The sequence below is a fragment of the Gallinula chloropus genome (genome assembly GCF_964237585.1).
Source record: "Gallinula chloropus genome assembly, chromosome: 6".
Lineage (NCBI taxonomy): Eukaryota > Metazoa > Chordata > Aves > Gruiformes > Rallidae > Gallinula > Gallinula chloropus.
In genome coordinates this window covers 3,861,265-3,884,412 of record NC_140091.1, presented here as the reverse complement: position 1 = coordinate 3,884,412, position 23,148 = coordinate 3,861,265, and the positions used below count along the sequence as shown (strand labels likewise).

The 23,148-nt window shown below is 44.3% G+C and overlaps 1 protein-coding gene across 3 annotated transcripts in view; it reads left to right on the top strand.

Moving 5' to 3' along the window:
* FGGY (FGGY carbohydrate kinase domain containing) overlaps nt 1-21,096 on the top strand; it is a 141,824-nt gene extending 120,728 nt beyond the window's left edge. Inside the window, exons 13-14 of one of the 3 annotated variants that reach the window (XR_014617394.1) lie at nt 11,773-11,916; nt 19,773-19,829. Coding sequence is in view for 1 of the 3 variants with exons in the window: in XM_084266369.1 (XP_084122495.1) it covers nt 19,773-19,834; nt 20,851-20,932 (144 nt within the window). In the remaining 2 variants the exon portion in view is untranslated. Of the gene's footprint in view, nt 1-11,772; nt 11,917-13,027; nt 13,187-19,772; nt 19,835-20,850 lie in introns of those variants that run through there. The other 2 variants (XR_014617395.1, XM_084266369.1) reach the window with 2 other exon arrangements.
* Nucleotides 21,097-23,148: the final 2,052 nt, after the last annotated feature.

Here is a 23,148-nt window from a genome sequence, read left to right as displayed (position 1 = left end):
TGCTGTGAAATGTTCTTGCTGGAGTGCGATGTCTACTGCTATATGTTGTCATACATTTGATGTATTATCAGATCAGTACAAGCTGTACAGTAGTGTTTGGTTCCTTGTCACATTAGATGATTTGTAGTCAGTTTATATCACTGGGAATTATTACAGGTAAAAACTTGTCTAAGAAAATGTCAAAGTTTGTTGTAGCAGGTCATACAGCTACTGAAATGACAGATGATCTTAGTCCCTAATCATAATGCAAAATTCTCAGTTAATGTAAATCAGCATTGCTCCAGGATTTCAGAGGAGTGACACCAGTTTACTCCAGTGCCCTGATCCAGTCAAGCACTTAGGTACATCATCTAACTTTTCAAGTAGGCAAGAAGCTCATTTGAAGATAAGCAGGACTGTCTGTGTGCTGAAGTACTTCATTGGATCAGAGCCCAAACGGGGATCTGACACACGGTTCACTGGTAGATGACACATCTTGAAATGATAAAGGCTATTGCAGCTCTTGCAGTTGGTTTGTATTATTCCCCATTCAGAATCAAGTTGTGGATGCTATAGGTAATAGGATACAAAGGCAGTGTCTTTTGTTAAGTGCTGTCCTTCTGCGGAAACACAGCGTGCTCCATTTAAATGTCACCCAGTACACAAATGTTCAGATTTGGAATCTCTCAGTAACTCTTTAATGACAAGGAAAGGCAGCTGCAGTAAGTCAGTGTAATATATTGGTTGTAAGATAACTACCCATTTACATTAGCTGAGTATCTGGCACAGCAGTACTGAAGTTGGAGGCAACGCTCTTGGAAACCAAATACTTAAAGATGGGGCCATATTATTTTTCTAAAGGTAGGTGGTTTAATGAAGTACCACACTAATGAAGTGAAACATGGCCTTGTGTTGGACCTCAGTGGAAGCAGATGAGGCATTGTGAATTACCTATTTATTAATTCTGTCTGAGGGCAATGATCAGGACTTCATTGCTTGTTTTTCACAGTTGTGAGGATGGACTGAAAAGGTAATAGACATCTCAGGTGCTCGAATGGCCAAAGAAATCTATTTCATCCTCTGTCTTTCTGCTGAAGGTGCAGCCGGCTTCACGCATTGGCATCGCTCCGTGGACGTACCTGAGTTGTGTATCTTGTATGCACATACTGATTTACTAGCAGTAGCAACCAAATGTATGTAAATACAGTGTCTTCTGCCTGTGGGCTCAGCATGTGTATTGTCACGCCTTTTAGCCTGTAATAAACTCACATCAGCTGATGTTGGCAAAGAGTAAGATTTAACGTTTTGTTAATCTGCAGTTGAGACTCTTACCAAACCAGTGGTATTCTTCTCATCTGTCACTAAGCCCCAGACCTGGCAAGCAGGAGAAAATACGCTGCCTAGAATAGTTCAGGTTCTGCTGCTGCTTGTTTTTGTAACAAACCATGAGATGACCACAGTGGAGTTTGGTTAAGGAGATGTACAATTAGTTGATTTTTATTTTTCTAAGTGGACTAATGCTAAGATCAGCTTGTAGAAGTAGTTTAGTAGTATCACAACCTTACAGTTTTTCTAGCTTCCTGGCCTTGTCTTTTCTTGAGGAAAACCATAAATATGAGGAAACCATAAATGTGTCTTTATAACAGATAGATATTTTCTTTAAAATGCACTGTGATCCATCTCCTTTCTATTTTAAGGACAGATTTTGCCCACATACACAGAGACAGAGCTGAAGTCATTTGGACCTTGGACTCCCCTTCTGTCCAGACCATTTAAGCAGGGAAAAGTGTGACAGCAATATTTTATAGGAAGGATGAGTACAAACGAGGATACCATGGATCCTTTGTAACTGTCAGGAGCCAGTAAGGTCCTTTTCAGAGCATGTCTTGCTTAAATGATGTTCGGGATGTCAAACAAGTTAAAGTCTCTCTGCCCTCACCTCTTCAGTAGCTTAGCAGAACAACCTTCAAGTTATGCACTGGAGAATTGGAAACTCAATCTGGCTACATTGTGAGATTGATTTTCCAACTGGGATTTGCACTCTTGCTATGTCAGCACAGGGGATCAGACTGTTCTGTGGCACAGCACAAGCGTGTAGAGTCACAGCACTAGCTGGCTGAAATGCTTGAGGGCTTTTTCATAGTAAGTTTTTTGAAGGACGTTGTGATCACTCAGTGGTGGGATTTGATGCCAGTAGTTCACACCACCAGGGCATGCTTTCACCCCCCTGTATTTGAAGAAGTTCTATAACTGAGGTGTACTCCATCCTTTCTCCGAAAGATGCCTAGAGGGGTTTGTTGCTCCAGATTTGCCCTATCTGTATAGTTTAACAAGATTGTTTACTGTCTAGGCCTGTTCAATACAGTTCATTTTATTGCAGTTAACTGTAAAGACATTTTTCTTTATTCCCTTTTATATAATCACAGATCTGAAATGGTGGAGGAGAGATCCCATAATCTTTATTAGTTTTCTTAGCAATGGAAGGCAGTTTCTTTATTAGCATACTGCCTTTCCTCATGCTCAGAATTGGAATCCAGTTCTCATTCTCCTTTCTTTGTTCAAGTAACTCATAGGTTCTTGTTTCCTTGATTTCTTGTAGACATATAACAACCATTCTCAGCCCTTGCTTTCTTGTTTTGAAGCAACTTTTCTCACCCACTGTGCTTAAACAGTTCTGAGGCGCAGTTTGATCCTAGAAATTGGACAGTGACATGTACAGAGAACCCATATGAAATTGTTTCATGGCTCTGCTTTGTTTTTATTGGGATAAGTGTTCATTCAGTGATTAGCAAGACCATAATTGTCACTTTTGAGGGAAATATAGGCAGAAAGCCTAACCACCAAGTGGGCATGGAAAAGCATAAGTTGCAGATTTTTTGCACAAACATACTGCTCCAGATGAGGGCTGAAAAACACCAGAAGAACACAAAGAAGAGCAGCCACAGTGCCTTTACCTTGCTGTGTCCTATAAGCATGTTTGAACAGCAGAAGTGAGTTGGACTGTCAACTTCCACAAGTGCACTTTTCAGCTAAGAGTGATGTACAGGGGATGTACTTCATTTGTAGTACTCCAAGGGATCACATTTGCCAGAGCATTACTGATCTGCAATACATAAATATATTTGGACCCATGTAGGGCCCATTTGTGTGAGCACCTGCCTTAAGTCACTGTTTCCTGCCCAGCTACCAGATAATCCTGTACTGGATAGAAGTTTTAGGGAGGAGCGTGGGTGTGGAAGCTCTGACGGGAGCACATGGTTCTGTCAAGGAACAGAGTGATGTGGCAATGCAGTCCTCACTAAGCAGACTAAGAAGTGCTTAGATCTCACCATGTCATGTCTTTTGGAGCTCTGGAAGCATAGGGGGCTCTCCAAGGCAAAAGAAAACAGTATTTTCTCCTCTGAAGAATCTCTCCAAAAGAAGAGTACGCGTGGAAGGCTGTACCATCGCCTGGCCCAACCTCCCCCTTTCCAAAATTAAGTGGTGGAGGATGATAGTGTTGCATTTGGAAGGTTTCTTTATTGCCCAGCTGTGTAGCTCAGAACTGAATTAAACACCCTGAATATATTGAGAAAAAAAAATTGCTGAGTCTAGCAGCCTTGTGTCAGACTCTTGCTTTCAGAATGTGTGGTAAGACTTGATTTTTGCCTCATTTTCCCAGACTGGTGTCTTCCTATCTGTTGTCTTGAAATCACTAATTTCTGTTGTAGTGGAGATACTGAATCCTGTATTGTTAGACCTGATGGGGGGAAGCAGTGCTTGGGTGTCTACATCAGATATATTGGGTATGTATTAGCCTCTGGATTGGAAGCTGGCACTTAGCTTAGGTGAAAGAGATGAGTTATGGCCCTAAAGATGCTAAGCTGTTTGAAGCTCATCTGATAAATGGGGTCTTTTTGTGATGAGCTATCCTCACTTTCTTTGGCTGGTCGGTCTAAAAGCTTTGTATATACAAGCACATTACTCATTATTTACTGGTCGTGGTTGTAAGGTTATTTAATTTTGCAATAGTCCCATCTAAGGGATGATTCTTGCATTGCATGAAAGGGAGGCTAAGCAAGCTTTGATTTTCATTTGCTTTGTGTAACTTCTTCCCTGTGGAAACACTGGGTAGCCGGCACATTTGCCATAAAACAACAAACTTGTGGCTTTCTGGACAGCAAAGTTCCCCTCACCTCAGAGGAGAACCAGAGGACTGATGTGGAAAGAGAATAACAGAAACATGAGGTTTGATGGAGAATGGAGCTTTTATCTTTTGGCACTAAATCCTTTATATCCCCACCATCTTTTTACTCCCACACTAATGACATTTATTTTTTCCTCTTGTATTTTTACCACCTTCATATTTGTACCATTCCTTTTTTTTTTACACACTTTTTTTTTTCTTTTCTCATCTGTTGATTGCTCTTCTTTTTCCTCCTCTTATTCTCCTATTTCATCTTATTCTTTCTCTTTTTTGGACTTTTTTTCCCTGCTCTTTCCACACCTCAGTCCCTTACCTGTGCCCTCATGTAACGAAAAGCACAAAGGGATGGATGGTTTGTGCCTCATTCAGTGCTGATCCCTCAGGTCTAGCTCAAGGCTTGTAGTAAAGCATTGGGGTGTATTATCCATTTTATGGGTACATTATACCCACACAGCACTGATTGCTGGTTTTCTTGGATTGGAAGAGGAAAGATTTATGATGGCATTGATCACAGTGCTAAAATAAACTGCCCTCCCCTAGCCAAAGGATTACGAGTTTGCAAATGCCAGTGTTTTATACACAAAACGAAGGACACTGGCTAAGGAAGCCAGCTGCTTAGGTTAGCTGTTCAAAGCCTGAAAACGGCAAGTCTTTAAAAGCGAAGAGCCAGAAAAAGTCATTTATATTAAAACAAACTCTGTCATGAGTCATTTGACTTCTTTTTCTCTTACACACACAGTTTATGTCTCAGACCTTCTAAGGCCTGAGTAACATCTGATACTCTTTAGGCAGAGCCGGCTCTAGTCGGAGTAGGATCCTGCTTCCAGTTACAGTCTACCACTTAGAACTCTATTTAATTTGAGTCTTGTGTTTACAGGCTGTAACTATTACTTATTTGTCATTTTTATGGTAATAGAAAAGATTGTTTGTCTGCCATGCAGTCCCAGCCATGCTGTTGAATAAGTCTGTGTCCTCAGCAGCAGCAGAGGAAAAGCAGCCCAAGAGAGGCTTTTACTTTTTGCCTCACTCATTTTGCTCGTGCGGCTTCAGTTGTGCAGGTCAGCAGGCACAGCTCAGGATGCAGGTTCCTTGTCATCCCTCCTGACCACCACGTCTGTCTCACAGCATCACTGTTCCATGTTTCTCACACGGTTTGCATAGGAGCTGCATGTGATGTTCCTTCCCTTCTTCTGTAAAAGAGCCAACACCAAAGCTTATACTCTCTGAAAGATACACCAGTGCCTGTTGTCCCATTTTTCTTTTCGTGGTCCTCTCCTTATTCTTCATCCCCTCCCTCTGCTCCCAAGGCTTTTCTTTGTTTAAATATTTTACCAGGTCTTTCAGGAAGGAAAATAGTGAACTGTAGCTAGAAAGTATCAAAGATGTATGTATTCTTCAGCTCTGGATAAACTGCTAGTGCCAAGGCCTGTATAGACCAGAAAGGGAAATATGAAACACAGATAAAGGTCAAAAAGCCTTTGTCTCACTCAAAAGCTTAGATGGAAAGTGCTCAAACACCCCGGCCAGCGTCTCTGGACGAGGATAACCCTCCTGGCCCACTGCACCTTAATTAAGCAGCATGACTCTTGTTCCCCCTGGTGGCTAATTACACAGAGCTCTTCCACACGAGCATTTCATTTCACTGTCTCTAAGCTTCCCTGCTAAATTCTCCTCCCGCACGCGTTTTTTGCTCTGCTTTGTAACTTTCTTAAGTTCTCCTAATTATGGCATTTGCCAGTCTCTTGACTGGGACTTGAGGCAGCAGGGAAATATGCAGTGGATAGGTAGTGCCTTCTGTCTGCCACACAGCAGTGGGATTTAGGGTTGGAGAGGTTTTTGCACATGTTCCAGCTATGCATGCTGGGTTTTTTCTGCAGCATTAGCAGTTTGTCTTGTAACTCCTCAGGTGTGGACAGATACAGGTGTCCAGAAATGTTGGATATCTCAAATCAACAGGCTCATTTGAGGTTCTTGAGATAAGAAATGTATTGCCTGGCTTCATGGATCAAACAAATGTAGCGTATTTCTTTGTGATGGGATGTGAATCTGCATTTGCCAATGTAGCTCTTATTAGCACCCTGGTAACGGGCGATAGTGCACGCATTGGGTGAAACTCCATCATCAGCTGTACTGGTTCAGATCTAACATAACCCCCTGTAGCATCAAGTTCTGAGTTTACCTTGGTATAAATAAAAGCAGAGTTTTGCAATGAGAATACGACGTGTGGTACCTGACTTGCGAGTCACAGAACACAGGGTTTGTTCCCAGCTTTGCCACTGACTCACTCAGTGACTTTGGGCAAGTTGTGTAACTTCTCCCACCGATTTGTGAAGCAGATCTAGTACTCTTGAAATACCTCACAGGCTGTTTTATAGGTGTTAAAGGTGGTAGAATGAAAAGCACAATGAAAACACATGATGATGCTAATGGTGGTGTTCTGGTGGGTTAAAATAACTAAGAATGGAAAGGCCATCAGACTGACAGCTTGGTTACTCATAACTGGAACATCTTCTGACTTCTGAACTGGAAAACAGACTCTTACTCTAGAACTGTGGTCAGTTTACTATGTGTGGTGATTTTCATTACCGCATATATAATAGGAAAGGTGGCCTAGATACTGTGACATGGATACAGCACAGAAGTTTCTATCAGTTTTTAATGTTTACAGCTTTCATGACTTTTAAAGGTTGTGCTATACAATGAAATGCACTTCATGTGCAGAATTCTTATTCTTAGAAAATATTTGGGCAGCAGTGGGAGACCACATCCTTTAAAGCACGAACTCACTCGTGGTTTGTATTGGCAATTCCTTAGGAACAGCAAAGGCTGATTCAGGATCAGCATTTTCACTCTCAGGCTGGTAGGTTTAGATATCTAATGCTGTACCTAACATGTCACCCGGAGACCGGGTGTTCTTCTTGTTGAAGTAGGGAGCCCTCTAAGCTGCAGTTGAAGCCACTTGCTGGAGACTCACGAAACTCAGTTGTCACCCTTTTTTAACTGTAGGATCAGGATTAGTAGAAACAACAGCTGCATCTTCCTTGCTGAGCTTTTTGTGATTTGCATCTGAAACTGGTTTCTGACAAGTCAGTAACCCGATGAATATCATGTAAAACCTTCAGCAGGGTAAGACCTCCTCCTTAGGACTGTATCCTTTCTCTTCCACGTCTGGGTTGTATATATTTTTTAAATTAAGTTACCAAGTTGTAGAATGGCTGGCATTCTATTCCTGTAAAAAGGAGATGACTGACAGTGTTTCAGTTGCATGAGCTCCTACCGTTTGCTGGAAGGGGAAAAGATGGGATCGATCCTACCAAATTTTTCATGTAATATATATAGAGAAAAGATTACTGAGCATGTGAGAACAACTTCTTAGCAAGCATTTTAGATGGACCTATTACTGATTCAGTCTGGTTTTATAGAGATCTTCATTAATTATTCTAATACCAATAACCAAGCCAGAGCAGAACAGTAGGTAAATGCATTTAGAAAAGTTGTATAGTAAAATGAAGACTTTCGTTAGATAAAAGTAATTTAATTTCCTTCTTCCCATTCTAGACTTGTCACAGCCAAAGAAAAAGCCTTTGAACAAAATCTACCTTGTTTTTTTTTAAGACTTGCTGTATTAAGCCATTTCCAAAGTACAAGATTGCTGCTAGTGGAGAAGCGAAACAAATCTGGGATTCTGAGCTAGTGTAGTTTTCATGCAAGTAATTAGCCTGTACAAAAGGAGCATTCCTCTTGAAATGACAGAGAAGTGCTAAGGACAGGATTGAAAACTGTAAATATGTTAACACTTTGAGCGAGAGCACAGCTTCAGCACTTGTTAGACTCATCAGCTGCTGTAAACAATATGGATCTTTGAGATGATCTCTGCTGAGATCTCAGCACATTAGATAATGATAGAGTTGTTCATTTTTGCTTCTTCTGTTTTGTTTTTTTTCTTTTCTTTCAGAAAGTACTTTCCACAAAGAATAGGCCTGTGATGCTGCCAGCACACACACACACACTTATCTTTCTCCATGAGCAGCCCCAGCGAGGGCTGCAGTGTCCCTGTGGGGAGTCAAGAACAAACCCGCGGAGCTGGGCTCTGCCTTTCCCGATTTATGCACGGGCGAGGAACACTATGTACAGCTGCAGTACAACTTTCCTCTCATGGCTGTGCCTCTACCCAAGGCTAGGAAAGGCTCTTTGAGGTCACCCAGGCTCAGTTCACAGTTAGGATGCTTCTTCAAGTATGGTTTTAAAAGGCAGTTCAGGTGCTGGTGGCAGTAGTAGCGGTTTCTCTTGTGTGGCTTTGCAAAGGGTTAACAGTGACTGAGCTCACACAATGGAGGGTTTCATGTTGTGAAAACTTCATACAGTAGAAATTGATTTGAAACCAATAAATCCACATTGCAAAGGACACTATAAAAAGCTTGCATACCACTCAGTGACCTCGCTGAGGTTCTGATTGGTGACCTACAAGTGAAAAGCTCCATGAGCCATTTGAGTCTCTGCTATTCATCTCTTCTCTCAGCTTGCTGTCTTTAAATGAAAGGACAGATCCTCAGCAGCAGGAATTGGCTCAATTCTTAGGATCAGCTGAATTGTGAAGCACAAAGTGTTTTTTCTTCAGTTGTGTCCCACATTGGTTAGATTTCCCTCCTAAGTGTTCGACATTAATCTAGTGGCATTATTGAGTCCAGTGGAATATACGAGAAACTGAGGTGCAGAAAGCTAGTGTGACTTAGGTCTGAGATTTAAATCCAGGAGCTGGCATATCCGACTGCCCTCCTTATGGTCACTGAAGTTGTGCTGGGAAGAGCCTTCACCCATAAGCACTTCAGGAGCCAGCACAGAAATTCCTCCGTAAAGCGAGAGTGAAGGTGCAAGGTTTGCTTGGAACAAGGAGCCCCAAGGTGCAGGTCCCTGGGGGCTTCTTAGAAGTGGGAAATGGGGTGGGACAGCAAAAAAGAAGTAGGAGTGGTGAGTGGCTGGGTGTGGTGTAAGGTGAGAACATTCCTCTGGAGGGATTTGATGCTGTTTCCCAGAGACACAAAAAAAAGGCAGGTCATAAACAAGCTCACCAAGTCCAGAATTTGGGGGGGTGCGAGGGTGGAGACTCTCCAGTGTCCTCAGCAAGATCTCAGCTTTAAAGATAACCCCCTGGGGCGGGATGGTGCTATATTAGATATCGGGCTGTGAGCCAGCCAAACTCTGCTACCACTTGATGACTCACTCTCATGGTAACTGCACTTTTAATTCTAGCTGGTATGTTTTCAGACAGAACCAGCTATTGTTTTGGGCACAGTCAATTATAAAATGTGCTCTTTTTCTATTTGCCAAATGAATACAAATGCTTTCTTAGAAGGTCTCCTAAGGAAAAAGATGCCTCAGCTACCTTCAAAAATTCCTGCTGGCAATGTTGGGTGGCAGGTTCAGATTTGCTCATTAAAAGAGGTTATGTAATATTACTGTGATCAAAGGCTCTTTTATGGCTCTGGGGCAGGTGGGGATTCATAGCCCTTGGTTTTGGCTTTGTATAGAAAAATGTCAGGCCTGACAAAGCAGCAGTGACGGAAACTTTTGACATTTACCAACAAGAGTTTCTTCCCAATGAATTTGGGTAAGTTGGTGTCTACAGGTTTTTCTATGCAATAAATGTCATTGCCATACAGAGAGAGGGTGTGTGTATATAGAGGTTCCTAGTCACAGAGAAGATTTGATGCTAAAGACAGCTGCATTTGCCATTTCCCAGGAGATACAAACCAAACTTCTTAGGAGCAAGGGAAGCAGAGTGCCTATTTTGGCAGGGCTATTACGATTTCTTCATATAAATCTCTCTGAGTTCTATCTCCACAGGAATCCCATGGTTCAGGTTGGGGTTCTGCCTTGCTGCTGTTAGCTCACAGACTAGATGTCCCATCCGACACACCAGGCTGCCTGGGTTTTTGAAGGAATCAAGAGCCTTCTGAAATTTCCTAGCAATATGTATCCAGCATTTGAAGTCTTTGTGAGGAACAACGTTCGTCCTTAAGGATGGTTTTCATGTCAGAAGAGCAAATGAGAGAAGTAGCTTCTCATCCCTGGCTGCCTCTGATTTTTCAGAGGTAGAGAAGAGAGGGACAGTGTCATCAGCTGGTCGGTGTGCCTGGCTTCATTTCTCAGTTTAGTCACTTGAAGCCTCTAATTTGGGAAAGTAAAATACTTTCTGGGATAGCATGCTAGAAGAGCTTTTAACTCCTGGTCTGTTGCAGTCATGGCAAAGAAACTAAATGCTTTCTGCCATAGACAGCTACCTTCTTCACTGTGCTTCACATGGGGAAGTGTGTGTGCAGTCCGGTTCTAAACTCAACAGATTTCTCATTTCTCCTAGGTTTTGCTCTCTGCCCACCTCATGCTGGGTATCTATAAAATACCAGTTTTCTCTTCAGTGATGTTTTCATTTTTTGTTGGAGCTGAGATGTTTGTAAGGTTACCAGAAAGGCTCATATTTTAATGCAGTTTTACTCACCATTTTAACATCTCAACCTTCTGCTGGTTTACAGTAGTGAAATACCTTTTTTTTTTTTTTTTAAGGTCTCCTGTTTTTTTATGAGCTCCTGTCCAGGGTAATTTCCCAAATGCAGTCCAGATTGGATAAAATGTAAGCATATTTCTGAGGTATAGTGTGGTTTGTTTTTTTTTTTAATAGTAAACCACACATCAGATTAACTAGATAAAAAATAATCCCAAATCAAAACTCACAGCAGGGATTTACCTCATTAACCTCAGGTAGACATGGGAGCATGGCAAAGAATGTATTTGAAAGATGAGGGGAAAAGGAAAGTCTCCTCAGCCAGTGTGGGAAAGACAGAATAATTAGACAGAGAAGCATGAAATGTCGCTAATGGTTTCATTTTCTTGATGGAGTAACCCTGAAGCATAGCATAGGCAGAAGTTGTTTTAATGACCAAATTCCAGCTAGATACCCCCAAAATGCTAAAACCCACCAAGTGGGGAAGTGAGCAGATAGCTGTGTGCAGATTAATTAGATCGAGAAAATGTTTTGACAGCGTAAGCGAACATATGGAAAGAATTGAGAGAACCTGATCCAGTTCCCCATGTGTAAATGATGCCTTAGCCATAGCTCATAAAGCAAATACAGATGCAGGGGGGAAAAAAAAAATAAAAAAAAACCAAACCCCAAACCCTTTCCTATCCCCTCCCCCAGCAAACCCCAGTGCATTGCCAGATGGCAAATAAAAGTTTGAACTCTCTGCCTACATGCGAGGAAAGCTGTATGCTCAGCGCGAATGGGAAGAGATGGCAGCTGAATAAATCTGAGGTTTGCACCTTGAAGGAAGTGGTGCAGTTCAGCTCAAATACTGTGTGAAGAACACAGCCCAGTGTCAGGATATCCTGTGCGGATGCAACCTCTCTGTTTTACCCTCCCCTGTCCCAGAGACTCCTTCTGCTTTCTGTCCTGCTCATTTCTTTTGTTGTGTGGGTTCACGTGGAGGAACACAACTGCCCTGCCTGCCCCAAAGGTTTTACCACCTAAAACTGAGGGTAAAAAGCATTAGGACAGATGCTGCAAGCAGAGGGTGAAGAGGGAGCCAGAGAAGCAAAATACTTTGTTTCAGGTCGTGCAGAAGAGCGGCACTCCCGGGCTGTGCGTACTCCATCCCCAGCAGCGATGAACGTGGAGAGGGCTGATGTAGCTGACAGCAAGAATGCAGTCCCCTGCTCTGGGATCTGATGGAGGAATCTGCTCTTTTGCCTCCCAGGTGGGCTTGCCTTCTGTTAAACAGAGCTGCCTGTCAGCATACCATTTCCAAGCCTGACAAGTGGCTTAAATCAATATATTTTCATGTCGTTTATATGGATAAACCTTCTTAGTATATTGTAACAGTGATGCTGTGTGTGGTTAGCAAATTTATTCCACCTCAGAAGGGGGTGATGGAAATGTGCTGCCTGTCCCAGCCAGCAGTGTAGTCGGGGTGTCTCCCCTTTGGTAAGGAAGCCACCCACGGCGTGGGATCGGAGAGGAGGCAGAGTGGGCCCCAGGTTGTGGGAACCAGCCTGATGGGCAGCCCTCTGTGCTGTTGTGGTGGCATCTCACCAGTGTCTGTGCTCATCACTGCTTTGGGTCCTTGTGCACAGACACTGTAAAGTGAACACAGGCTTCATGAATAGTTTATACACGCTCATGTCGGGGTGAGTGCGGCTAAACCGTGCCCCAGACTGCTTAGATGTTGCCCACAGACTGTTGATTCATGCCACCCAGTGCCAGCAATCTGTGAAACTGAAACAGGAGCTAAACACTTGGGCTCTTTCCATTGCCCGGGTAAGATGAAACTCCTGCTAAGCTGTCAAGTTTGCATCCAAGCAGCTTTGGGCACTAAGAGGTGCCAGCAATGGAGCCCTCACAAAGCAAACTGCTTAATTATTTGATAGTCAAAGGCAACTCGGGGGAGTGCAGAGTCAAATCAACAACAAAACAACCTATATTTAGTAGCAGTGTGGCTGGAGCTTAGACCCAAACATAGTTTCCAGCTGATAAATGATGTGGCAATCATAGCTGACCCTCATCCCATTCTAAATTTGGTCTGCGGAATAAGTAATTAATATCATCGCTAGCATGACAAGCCACCCTTTACAGCAGCTGCATTGCCACTGCTGCTCCTCTTATGGCTTTGTCTGCTGGCTGGCCAGCCTGGCTGCAGCACAAGCTCTGTGTGACACTGAGCTACAGTGGCCACAGCCTGTCTGACATTCAGCGTTGTCACTGAAGCAGAGTAAGGGTAGGTGCTCTGGAAGCAGAAGTGGTTCCGTGGCCTTATCTGCATATGTCTGTACTGTTAAGTGATCTCTTCCATTTGTTCTTGTCTCTGACAGTAAGGAGTGAAAGCTGTGCTCCTACAGCACAGGACAGGTCAAGCCATATTTTAATGAGGTGTGGAAGGCTGCAGCAGGACAGAGAGCTCTATGTGCCACCCACAGTACAGAACTAGGGATGAGCCTGGAGTTTACAAACTGCCTACGAGCCAAAACAAACCTGGGGGATCACAATGAGCTCAGCCTGTGTCAGAGAGAGGTAACTGAAAGTCAAAACAGTAAATTATGTGTCCCAGATAACGTGGGGAATCTGCCACAAACTTTCTGCATCCTGGTTCAGTACTTGAACCAGAAAACTACCTTGTTGCAGCACTGGGGATCCAGCCGGGGCCCATCCAGTTGGGTTTGTCAACTGAACTTGGATAGATTATTACCAATAGAATAATGTTGGGCTGTTTCTAAGCTATTTGCCTGATTCCCCTCCACTACAGTAACAGTCTTCAACAAACAGATGCATAAAACACTCCTCTAAGATGGGCCAGGGCTGTTATCTAACGTTGGGATAGCAAGATTCAAAAGGCCAGCGACTTCCTGAAAGACAGACTTGAACTCAGGTCCTGAGCTGGTGTCCTGCTCGCTGAGCCTCCATCCTTCTGTCCTCTTCTCCCTCCTCTGTAGTCTCTCTCACAGACACAGACAAAAACACCCCCTCTCTCTGAGGTTTGATACGAATGCAGAAATCTATGCTGGAACACAGCAAAAGGAAAATAAAGCTTGTGTGAAATTTTCCACCTTTTCACTAAATGAATGAAAGCCAAATTTTCACACTTTGGTCTTAGGTGTGAAATTTTTGCTCAGCTCTAATATTTATCCATAATGTGTTTTAAAACTTGGCTCACTCCATTCAGAATACCACAGAGAGTTGAGTTACAGATTTGGGGCTTTGTACACGCTGCCAAGATCTGCCCCTATAACTCAAACAAATTTAAGAGGGGGAAAAAAAACCCACTAGAAAAATATTGTATATGGTCCATGACATGCTTTCTTCATGCAGTCATATACCACTAAAAAGTTATGTTCTGCTAGGGCTCTGTTACACAAATACATTCATGTAACTCCTGTAAGCATAGATAAGATGAATTTTGCATCTCCAGGATATTGAGTAAGCAATCACTAAATAAAAGCCTATAAGAAAGGAGCAGCCTTGCTTACAACTAGAAAAGTTTAAAAGTGTTTCTTGAACATCAGCATTTCAAGAAAACCTATTTATTCCCCTCAGCCCAGATATACCTGTGCCTGGACTTCTTAAAATGATATTAGTGAGCATCTGTTAGTCTCAGTTTAGGTGTGTGGGGTAGCGATGAGTGAGAGAGGTTCCTCGCTGCTGAAGAATGGTAAAATATTATTACATATAATCTTATTTACTGCATTTTTTTATGAGGGCTTAGAAGTGTAAGTCTGTTATTTTAAAGGTACTTACACCTGCTGAGTTCTGCAAAGCAGAACAAATCCAGTGGGGAAGAATGTTCCTACGTTGCACTCTGTCATGTATCGGGCAGCTCTGAGGTTCTGTACCTGTGGTGCTGGGTCTGTACAGAAACACCATCGAGTTGAGACAGACCTGACAGGGAGTCTGGGTGATGTTGTCAAGGTAAGGAAGGCGAAATTCGTGTTTCAGAGCTCTGTGTGGTTCAGAAGTTCAGGCTGACCTTCCACACATGCACTCCTGTCGTTCTCAGGAATACGTGTAGAGCACATTTGCTGGTACAGATTTCTCACCACCTTTGGCTGTGAGAATGGCAGTGTTTGATTTCTTGGCTTGAGTTGCCATGATAAAAATGAATATGATTTTCTCCTCTTGCATAAATACTGTGATAAGGTGAATTAACTTTGGCTTGGGAAAAAGAAGAGCAAGCCATACATCACATTCCAGCTCGTTCTGAGATTCCTGAATTAGTTACGTTACAATTGATGATCCAAAAGTGGTTTACAGGAGAGTGATTTTTTTCATCCTTCCCACCATTGTAGGCCAGGTGTTCAGGGCTGTCACTAGACAAACCATAAACCAGTTTTTCACAGAGAAAATTTGCTTTGTTGGCATTTGAGTGCCCCCCTTGGTTTTCATATTGTATAAGGATCCTTCCTGCGAGTGGCTGGCACGCTGTTGCTGAAGCGTGGTATACCCAGGGCTTTGCTGTGTGCTTTTGTCTGTGCAGGCCAAATGCTTTCAGCCACCAAAATGTTACAGTTCCACTTCAGATGACAGGCAGTTGTTATCCCTGTTAATAACTGCACTAGGGAGAAGTCCAAACATTTCTTGAGATTATCAAAATGAGTAAGTGGGGAGAACACAGCTCGGAAATTGGTTTTGTGCTTGGATGCCTCATCCATTTCACTTCAGGTACAACTTTTCAAGTACCTAATAAAGCAAAAGCCCAGCTTCTTAGGGAGACTGATGTTCCCAGCTCATTAATTGCGATGGGATTTTGTTACTTGACTTCCTTACCTCCCATAAGGCTGGTGTCCCTAAATCTGATTTCACATTTGATGTGTGCTTTTAAGGGCTGACATCCCATTAATTTTCAGTGGTACTCAGCCATGTAAGTTCTTGAGTCACTACTGAAAATCAGACATAGGCACTGTTCACATGTGGGCTAATCCCAAGGGAGACAAGCTGCTCTCGTGGGTCATGCTGGGTTCTCTGAGATGGCCCTTGCAGGGGCCTCTTGGTTAGGGAATCAAAGGAATGGTGTCCCAGTCCAAAGCTGGTTCTTGTGTGCACCTCTGATGGGTTCCTGCTGCCAGACGTTCTGGCATGGTAGAGTAGCTTGCTGCACTGCAGCTGCCACACAAGCATTCAAACCCTTTTCCTTTCCAGTACTGGAGGGACAACAGTTGAAATTTCCAGCTTTTATACACTGTGTAAAAATGGGGTTTCCCTAGGAGAAACCTGGGTTCCAGAGAGGAATTCCCTGGGAGATCTACTGCCTGTTGAGGCTACACCGGGGTCTTAAACATATCCCTGCCCCAGATCATGCCAAACAAAGCTGAACAATTACTCATCTTCCCAGCTGGGTCATCCTTCCAGCAGCAAACCAGCACCTTGTTCTGACATACTGGGGAGGATTTGGTTCCCTGGGCCTGTGCCTTCTGTCCCGGGCAGGGTAACCCCGTTTGACTAATTCTGTCCATGGTAAGCAGAGTGTTTACTGGCTTGTATCTGTCTCAGCGTTGACGCTGTAACAAAAGGTTAGAAACCATGAATGCATCCCTTTATTTCTGCTCCACAGTGCCTCTCTTTTTTTTCTGTGTAAACCCTTCACTTGCCTCTTGCCCAGCCTTTAGAAATAATGATCAAATGCGAACTTCTGGGGTTTATTTATAGCATAGCCTTTATGGAAAGAGAGAAAAGAAATGATTAAAAAGCAATTTTACAAAATATTTTGTTTTAAGACAGAATTCATTATGTTTAAATCACTGTATTCATTGTACTGTCTAGACTGGCAAACAAAGAAGATAGAGCGTCATTCAAATTAAGATTGTGAAATTCTTGATGACTGGAATTATGGATTTGGATGTCAACCCTCAAACAAACTATTTCTGAACAGCAGTATTATCACTTTGCTATATTTAAGGCTTTGTTGGAGACGGAATAGTGCACAAGGTTGATCTGATTCAGTAATGCGATTCTAATGTTCCTTTGTTTCCCATTTCATTACAAATTCATATTTTCAATGTTCTGTTCTTCTTTGTCCCCAGAAAATTGTTGAAAAGACTTTCCTCTGGGAGTAAAGTTTTTGTTCAAACTAACAATGACCAAACTGACTTTAAAAAACAAAAAAACACACAACTGAAATGCAAATTAAGAGAGGGAATTAATTTAGGATATTTTGAGCAACCTAGAATGACTGACTTGTTGAAAATCGCTGGCTGGGTATTTTTTTAATGTCTTATGCCATGTTACTGGGGTAGTTTCAGTGAGACCTTAATACTGCAGATTCTCCAAGACCTGTGTATTTCCAGTAGATTTAAAAATACAACAGTATTTACCCAATAAACCAGAAAGACTGCATTGGCTAAAGGTGGGTGGAGGGGTGAGCCAGCAGATCAGCAGCAGCCAGCCTCTGTTCCCTAGTTTAGATCAGCACTTGGGGACCAGATTTCCTTTAGCGACCTCTTTGGCCTGTCCTGCTCCTGACCTCTCTAGCTTGTCCTGCACCTGGCCTAATGGTAGAGCCATTTAGGTTGGGAAAGACCCTTAAGATCATTGAGTCCAACCATAAAGCAGGAGCAGTGGCTCCCTCCCCAGCTGCGCCTGGGGTTCCAGGTCTAAGGAGGCCTCACGGGGCGCATAGGAGCTTTTCCTCAGCCCCATGGAGACTCAGTTTGGCCTTTTGAAGGCCGGTGCTGCAAAGTGCATGGTGTGACAGATGCCCCCTGAGGTGCTGGGCCCCGGCACCCTGGTGAAGGCACTGGAGGGGAGCAAGGGGACATGGAGGAGGGAGCCAGGGCTGAGGCAGGCTGCCCTCAGGCCTCTGCGCCTGACAGAGTCAGTGCTGGCCTCTCTTCTCTCTTAAAGCAGCCTGAGGAGACCTGGAGTTAGATGAATAACAGTGTAAAAATAAAACCTGTCCGAAGACGTGTTTATCTCAAAGGGCTGGCTTACTTCCCAAAGAAGCAGGAATGCATTTTTCAGTGCTGGAAGTCGTAAGAGGCCCCAGATTATGTGTGTGGAGCACTGACCGCAGGAGCAGGACGTGTCCTGGGAATGGCGCTGCTTGTGTCCCATTCTCTTCACACAGGCCCCGCCTGTGCACTGAGGGGGTGGATGGCAAAGTTTGTCTCTCCCTTTCATTTTTTGCTGGCATCTGTGAAAAAAAAGTGGATTTTTCTGAGACATTTAGGCCCTTTAGGTGTCTCGGGTTTATTTTTGTGCAGTATCTCCAGGGCAGTTCAAAAGGAGGGGTAAAGCAGGGAGCAGGAGGCAAGGGGACTCTTCCCATTAGTGACGGTGCTTCAAGGGGCTTTGCCTCTGCCTCGCATTTCTCTAAGACACGGTGCTACCTGGAACAGTGGTATTGATCCTAACAGAAGGAATTGTCTTTATTGAGGTTTTTTTTTACTGTGTTCATTCAGTTTTTTGGGGGTAGCTTCCAAATCCAGCTGGCTATGTAGGGGAGTTGTAAGAGAGAGGCCATTGTGAACAGGAGCAATGCTTGAGCTAGTATCACCTGTTAAGGAACAGGGAATAAAATGCCCGTTTCTCTTACTGGGAAAGATCCTGACCTTTCCGTGCCAGGATTGTAATCTGGCTGGTGTGCAGAGTCTGTGTGCCAGCAGGCTCACATGTACCAGAGAAAAGAACACACTATCTCGCTGGAAGTGTTATTTCAAGGGTGTTTCATGGGGAATCAAAGTGCAATCAACTTCTGCACACATGAAGTATGGGCCTACAGGCATGCAGCAATAGTCCCTGCTGTTTGGTCAGAAGCCCTAGCAAAGTGAAAGATGAACTGTACCATCACTGGCACTGCTTTTTGCTTCAGTAGAGCCCGCTTACATCCCGGCATTTAGGTCATGATCATATTTCTTTAACACAGGGGAAATGGGAAACCAGACGATTAAGGTCTGCCCGTCATCTGCCTTACCCACAGAGCCTCCCTGCCTGTCCCAGGCCGGTGGAACTGGGCTTACGTTTCTCATCTGCGTTGTAAAGTTCTGGAAGATCCTTGGCTGTAAAATGCTGGATTAGTGGGAAGCAAAGATTTTACTACAGCCTGTAAAATCATCTAACCCTTTTTGACATACCTAACCATAGTGTTTGACTAGATGACCTCCAGCAGCAGTATTGGCTGACTGTTCTCCAGGGTCATTCTGATGCTCTCCCAGTGCTGTGCATTAGGCACCCACAGTAACGCAAATTTATGGTCCTGCTTAGAAACTACAAACACTGATCAGATTTAGTCAGAATCTGATTTTTTAATCCTGATATTTTATGCTTAACAGTGTTTGATGTGAAAACTATTGCTTCAATGCTCTCTGTGAAATAACTTCCATGGCAAATAGCCTGTGCCTGCTGCCTCCACCCTTTCCTGAGAGCTTGGGCCTCAATTAACATCAGTGATTAGTGTCTCGTTCCAACAGGATCTTTCAGAAGAATCCACAGAAAATCCAAATCTCACAGAGATTGGGAAAGGAACCAAATTACTTAATCCTCTTCCTTCCACATGTGACTGTCTCAGAGACTCCTTCTGCAGGGGATTCTGTGAGATCCCTTTGTCTGCTTTTGCTTTGGCCAAAAGTGGAGCAGGATCAAAGCCTGTGTTTGCACTTTCAAACTGGAATGGGAATGGGAGTGCAGCTGTGGGCTCTGTGATGGCACTTTGCAAGTTTACCTTTAGCTCTGGATGCACCCGAGTCCTCCCTCGCTGCGGGGAATTTGTACTTTATGAATACGATTAAGGGATCTCATGTAAACTATCATTTTATTTGAGAAATCTGCCCTCTGGGGATGCAGCATTTAACATTTCCTTTGGTTAGTGTAAATAATAAAAGATAAGTCTGTTCTGCCTCGGACTCCCAGTAAGAAAGAGGAACAGATTTTGGTTTGCTGAGGGGTCTGCAGTACTTTGTTCTCATGACTACTATATAATGGGATTGAACATATTTTATGCCATCTGGCCTGCTCAGCCGAAACAAAATACACCAGTAATGTTCCGATTGGTTTTGAAACATCTTGTTCTTGTCAAAAAGTATTTTAAATCAAACCAGGCTTTTCCAGTTTGTGTTTTGTGTCTTTTACTAGGAGGCCATGGCGAAAATGGGGAAAATAGGGAGAGTCGTGCAGCCTAACCACGAGCACAAAAGGTAATTCCTGCAGGTGAAGTTCTGGTCTGTCTCTCTGCAGCCCAGCTCGAGTGCAGCAGCATTTGTCACCCAGTTTATGTGAGAATTAATGGGCACCTGGCCCCTTGCAGTGGCTGAAGCCACTCATTGGGGTCTGCGGGACAGGGGCGCTGGGGGCCTGTACATCTCTGCCTGTGCTTTGGGGAGCAAACAGCACCAGTGTGCCCAGTGACTGCGGGCCCTGGCTCAGCCCATTCCTAGCTGAGCCCTCTGCTCAGTGGGGCTCAGAGCCCTCTGTCTGCTCCAGCCCTCTCTGGGATACCACGAGCCCTCTGCTCCAGCCCCTTCTCTGCTCAGCAGGGCCCAGAGCCCCTCTGCTCCAGGTCTCTCTCTCTCTGGGATGCCCAGAGTCTTCCGCTCCAGCCCTCTCTCCGCTCTAGCCTTCTCTCTCTCTCTGCTCCGGGATGCCCAGAGCCCTCTGATCCAGCACTCTCCCTCCGGGATGCCCTGAGCCTTCTCCCCGCTCCAGCCCTCTTCCCGCTCTGGGAAGCCCGAGGTCCCACGGCGGCGGGGCGCGGGCACCCCCTGGCGGCAACGGGCGGCCCCGGGGGAGCGGGAACCGCCAGCCTACGGGCGCCCCAGAAACCTGGGGAGGGGGGTGGTGGTTTGGGGGTGTGTTTGTGTGTGGGTGCGTGTTAAACGGCTGGGGAGACGTGAGCTCTCCGTGCCGCGTATCCGACCGGGGATGAACGGGCAGAGGAGCCGCCAAGCCCCGGTGCCTCCCCGCGCCTGCCGCGGGATGCTCCGAGGACGATCAAAGCTGGCCGAAGGAAGAAGGGAAGGGAGAGTTGGAACCTGACCTCGCTCGTTTGGGTGGGAACTGGGCTCTGGAGTCCTGCGCACAGGACTTGGTGAAAGTTGTCCTTAGGAAGGAGTCAAAGCTGCTTTGATGTTAAGTGAAGGGAGCAAATACATCTGTTACAGAGGATTTAGATCTTAAAATCTCAGGCACTGCTGAAATTAACTTTCCTACACAGGTTTTATGACAAGAAATATGAAGTATTCTTAAAACTTGTGGAACATCAGAGAGAGTATCGCTCCATCATGAACAGCTTCTAATCCATGTCATGTACTCTAGGACAGCAGGGATAACGAATTTCCACTTAATTGTGAAGAGGGTAATTTCTTCTTACTGTACCACCCATGGTAAAAACAGACTTTATCATTTAAGGTGTCTGCTTTAATTTTTAATGAGAAATAAAATGCATGCACTTCGCTGTGAAGCACTGGGTATTTTCTGTCAGTAATCCCTGCACCCCAGGGACAAGGAATCATCGTTTGCTCCAGCCAGAGAAGACAAAATGAGCAAACCAGCTGCTGGTGCCTCGGTGCCAGGATCTAGACTGGCCGCAAGCAGGACCGGCACGAGGAACAACGTAATGGACTCAGGTGGACTGGAATCGCTGCCCTTTGCCATGCTTTTCACAGGTAACTGCACCTGGCATCACACACAGGCCTTTTAATTTGGGTATCTGTCATCTGTTGCAGCTAAGACCCAAACACAATTTCCATTGGAAAGTTCTGTTTGTGTCTAACTCTGATTATAGCACTTCAGTGAGAATCCCTTTTGCAACTGCACGATCATTTTTTCTCTGTTTTCTTCTGTGTCCTGGTCACTTTTTTCCTGTCTCTGTTCTTGCAGCCCAGTCGTTTCGCTATCAATAATTTGTGCCATTTTCTCTTCTGCAAGTAACTCGCCCTCAGTGCACACTAATCCCCGTGCAGATGGGAAACAGCCCACTGTTGACGTTGAAAGACTGGGCTGAGCAGACGCAGTTGCTGAAAATATGTTCATAACGCAGGTGAATTCCACCCGTCCTGCCAGCTGCCTTGCAGGGAGTCAGCCCTGAAACAACCCAGCTCTCCTCGTGTCCATTCTCATCACGTTGCTGCAGCCAGACCCAGCTCGGAGCCATGTGCGTCCGCACAGCCAGCCGGCTGCAGCAGGCACAGGGAAGGCAGAGGGACAGAGAGGGCTTTTCTGCCTTGGACCTGGATTTGCCAGTGCTCAGAAACCTTCCTGGCTGCTGGCTGGCCAAATCCAGTCAACAGAAGGCTTTTCTTTGTTCTCAGGTAACTTTGAAGGCTGCCCTGGATAGTTAGTGCTACGAGACAGTGCCAGGCACATGCTGAGAGGTCGTGCATGGCTGGGCTGTAGGCACAGGGAGTTTGGATGCCCTGGTTGTATACAGCAAAAATATTTCACCTCTGACAGCACAAATTGTTTGATCTTGTAAGATCCAAATACTGCCAAGTGGCTTAGTTGAAATGCTCTCAGAAATTCTTTCTTTCTCTGCCATTTGTCCATTACTTAATAAAAGACGCTGTTCTGTTTAAAAAGCAAAACCAGGGTCCCCAGCTGAAGGAGAGGATTAAGAAGTGAGTGGTGAGAGAACAGAAGAGCACATTCAGATCAGCCACAACTCTGTTACAGGTCAGTCATGAGAACCCTTCTTTTCTTCCACTGCCACCCTCTTGGTGAGCCTGTCTTAGGCAGGAGAAACACCCCTCAGCCCTTTCCAGGGAGCCAGCATCCATACAGATGGACTCCATCTTCGTACGCTTCGCTTGATAGAAATTCCATTTAGTATTGGCGTAGGCTGCGATTCCCAGTTAAATGCAAACAGAAGTTACACAATAACAGAATTACACTTAGAGAACTTGGAAAATAATTGTTTCTGGGTTTTTTTTTACGTTAGTAGTCAGCACTCAAAAACATCTGGTAATTTTTTTTTAAAGAAACAATGCACTTCCTGCCTTGTAGTTCATGGAAAAGCAATTGTTGCCATTTCCAAAGTACCCATTGTTAAGAGAAACAGCTTTACAAGTTCAGGGACATAATTAAAGACAATGAAAGTTGATGGGAATAAAATGAAGAAACATCATAACAAAAAGAGTGTAACAAGCCAGAAAATAACTGCAACATGTTGGTATATCATAGCTTACAATTCAAGGGCACAATAAAATATGTCAACTGAAAAGATGTAGAAGGAAAAACCAGTTGGAGACCAGCGTGTTGTGAACAGCAAATATTCATAAATGTTAATGCATTTTATTCACATGTAAGACTGAAGTCCACTGACTGCAGATACATAGCCAATGTACAGGTTGTACAGGGACAGATGTGTATGGATGTCTGGTCCTGCACCAGCATTTTTAACTCTTTGCAGCTCAACACAGACATGCATATGTGCACCCCTCTTCCCCCCACTCCAACCTCACCAGGCTTTCCATAAACTTCCGGCTATTTATACCATCGTCACAAAACTGGCCTT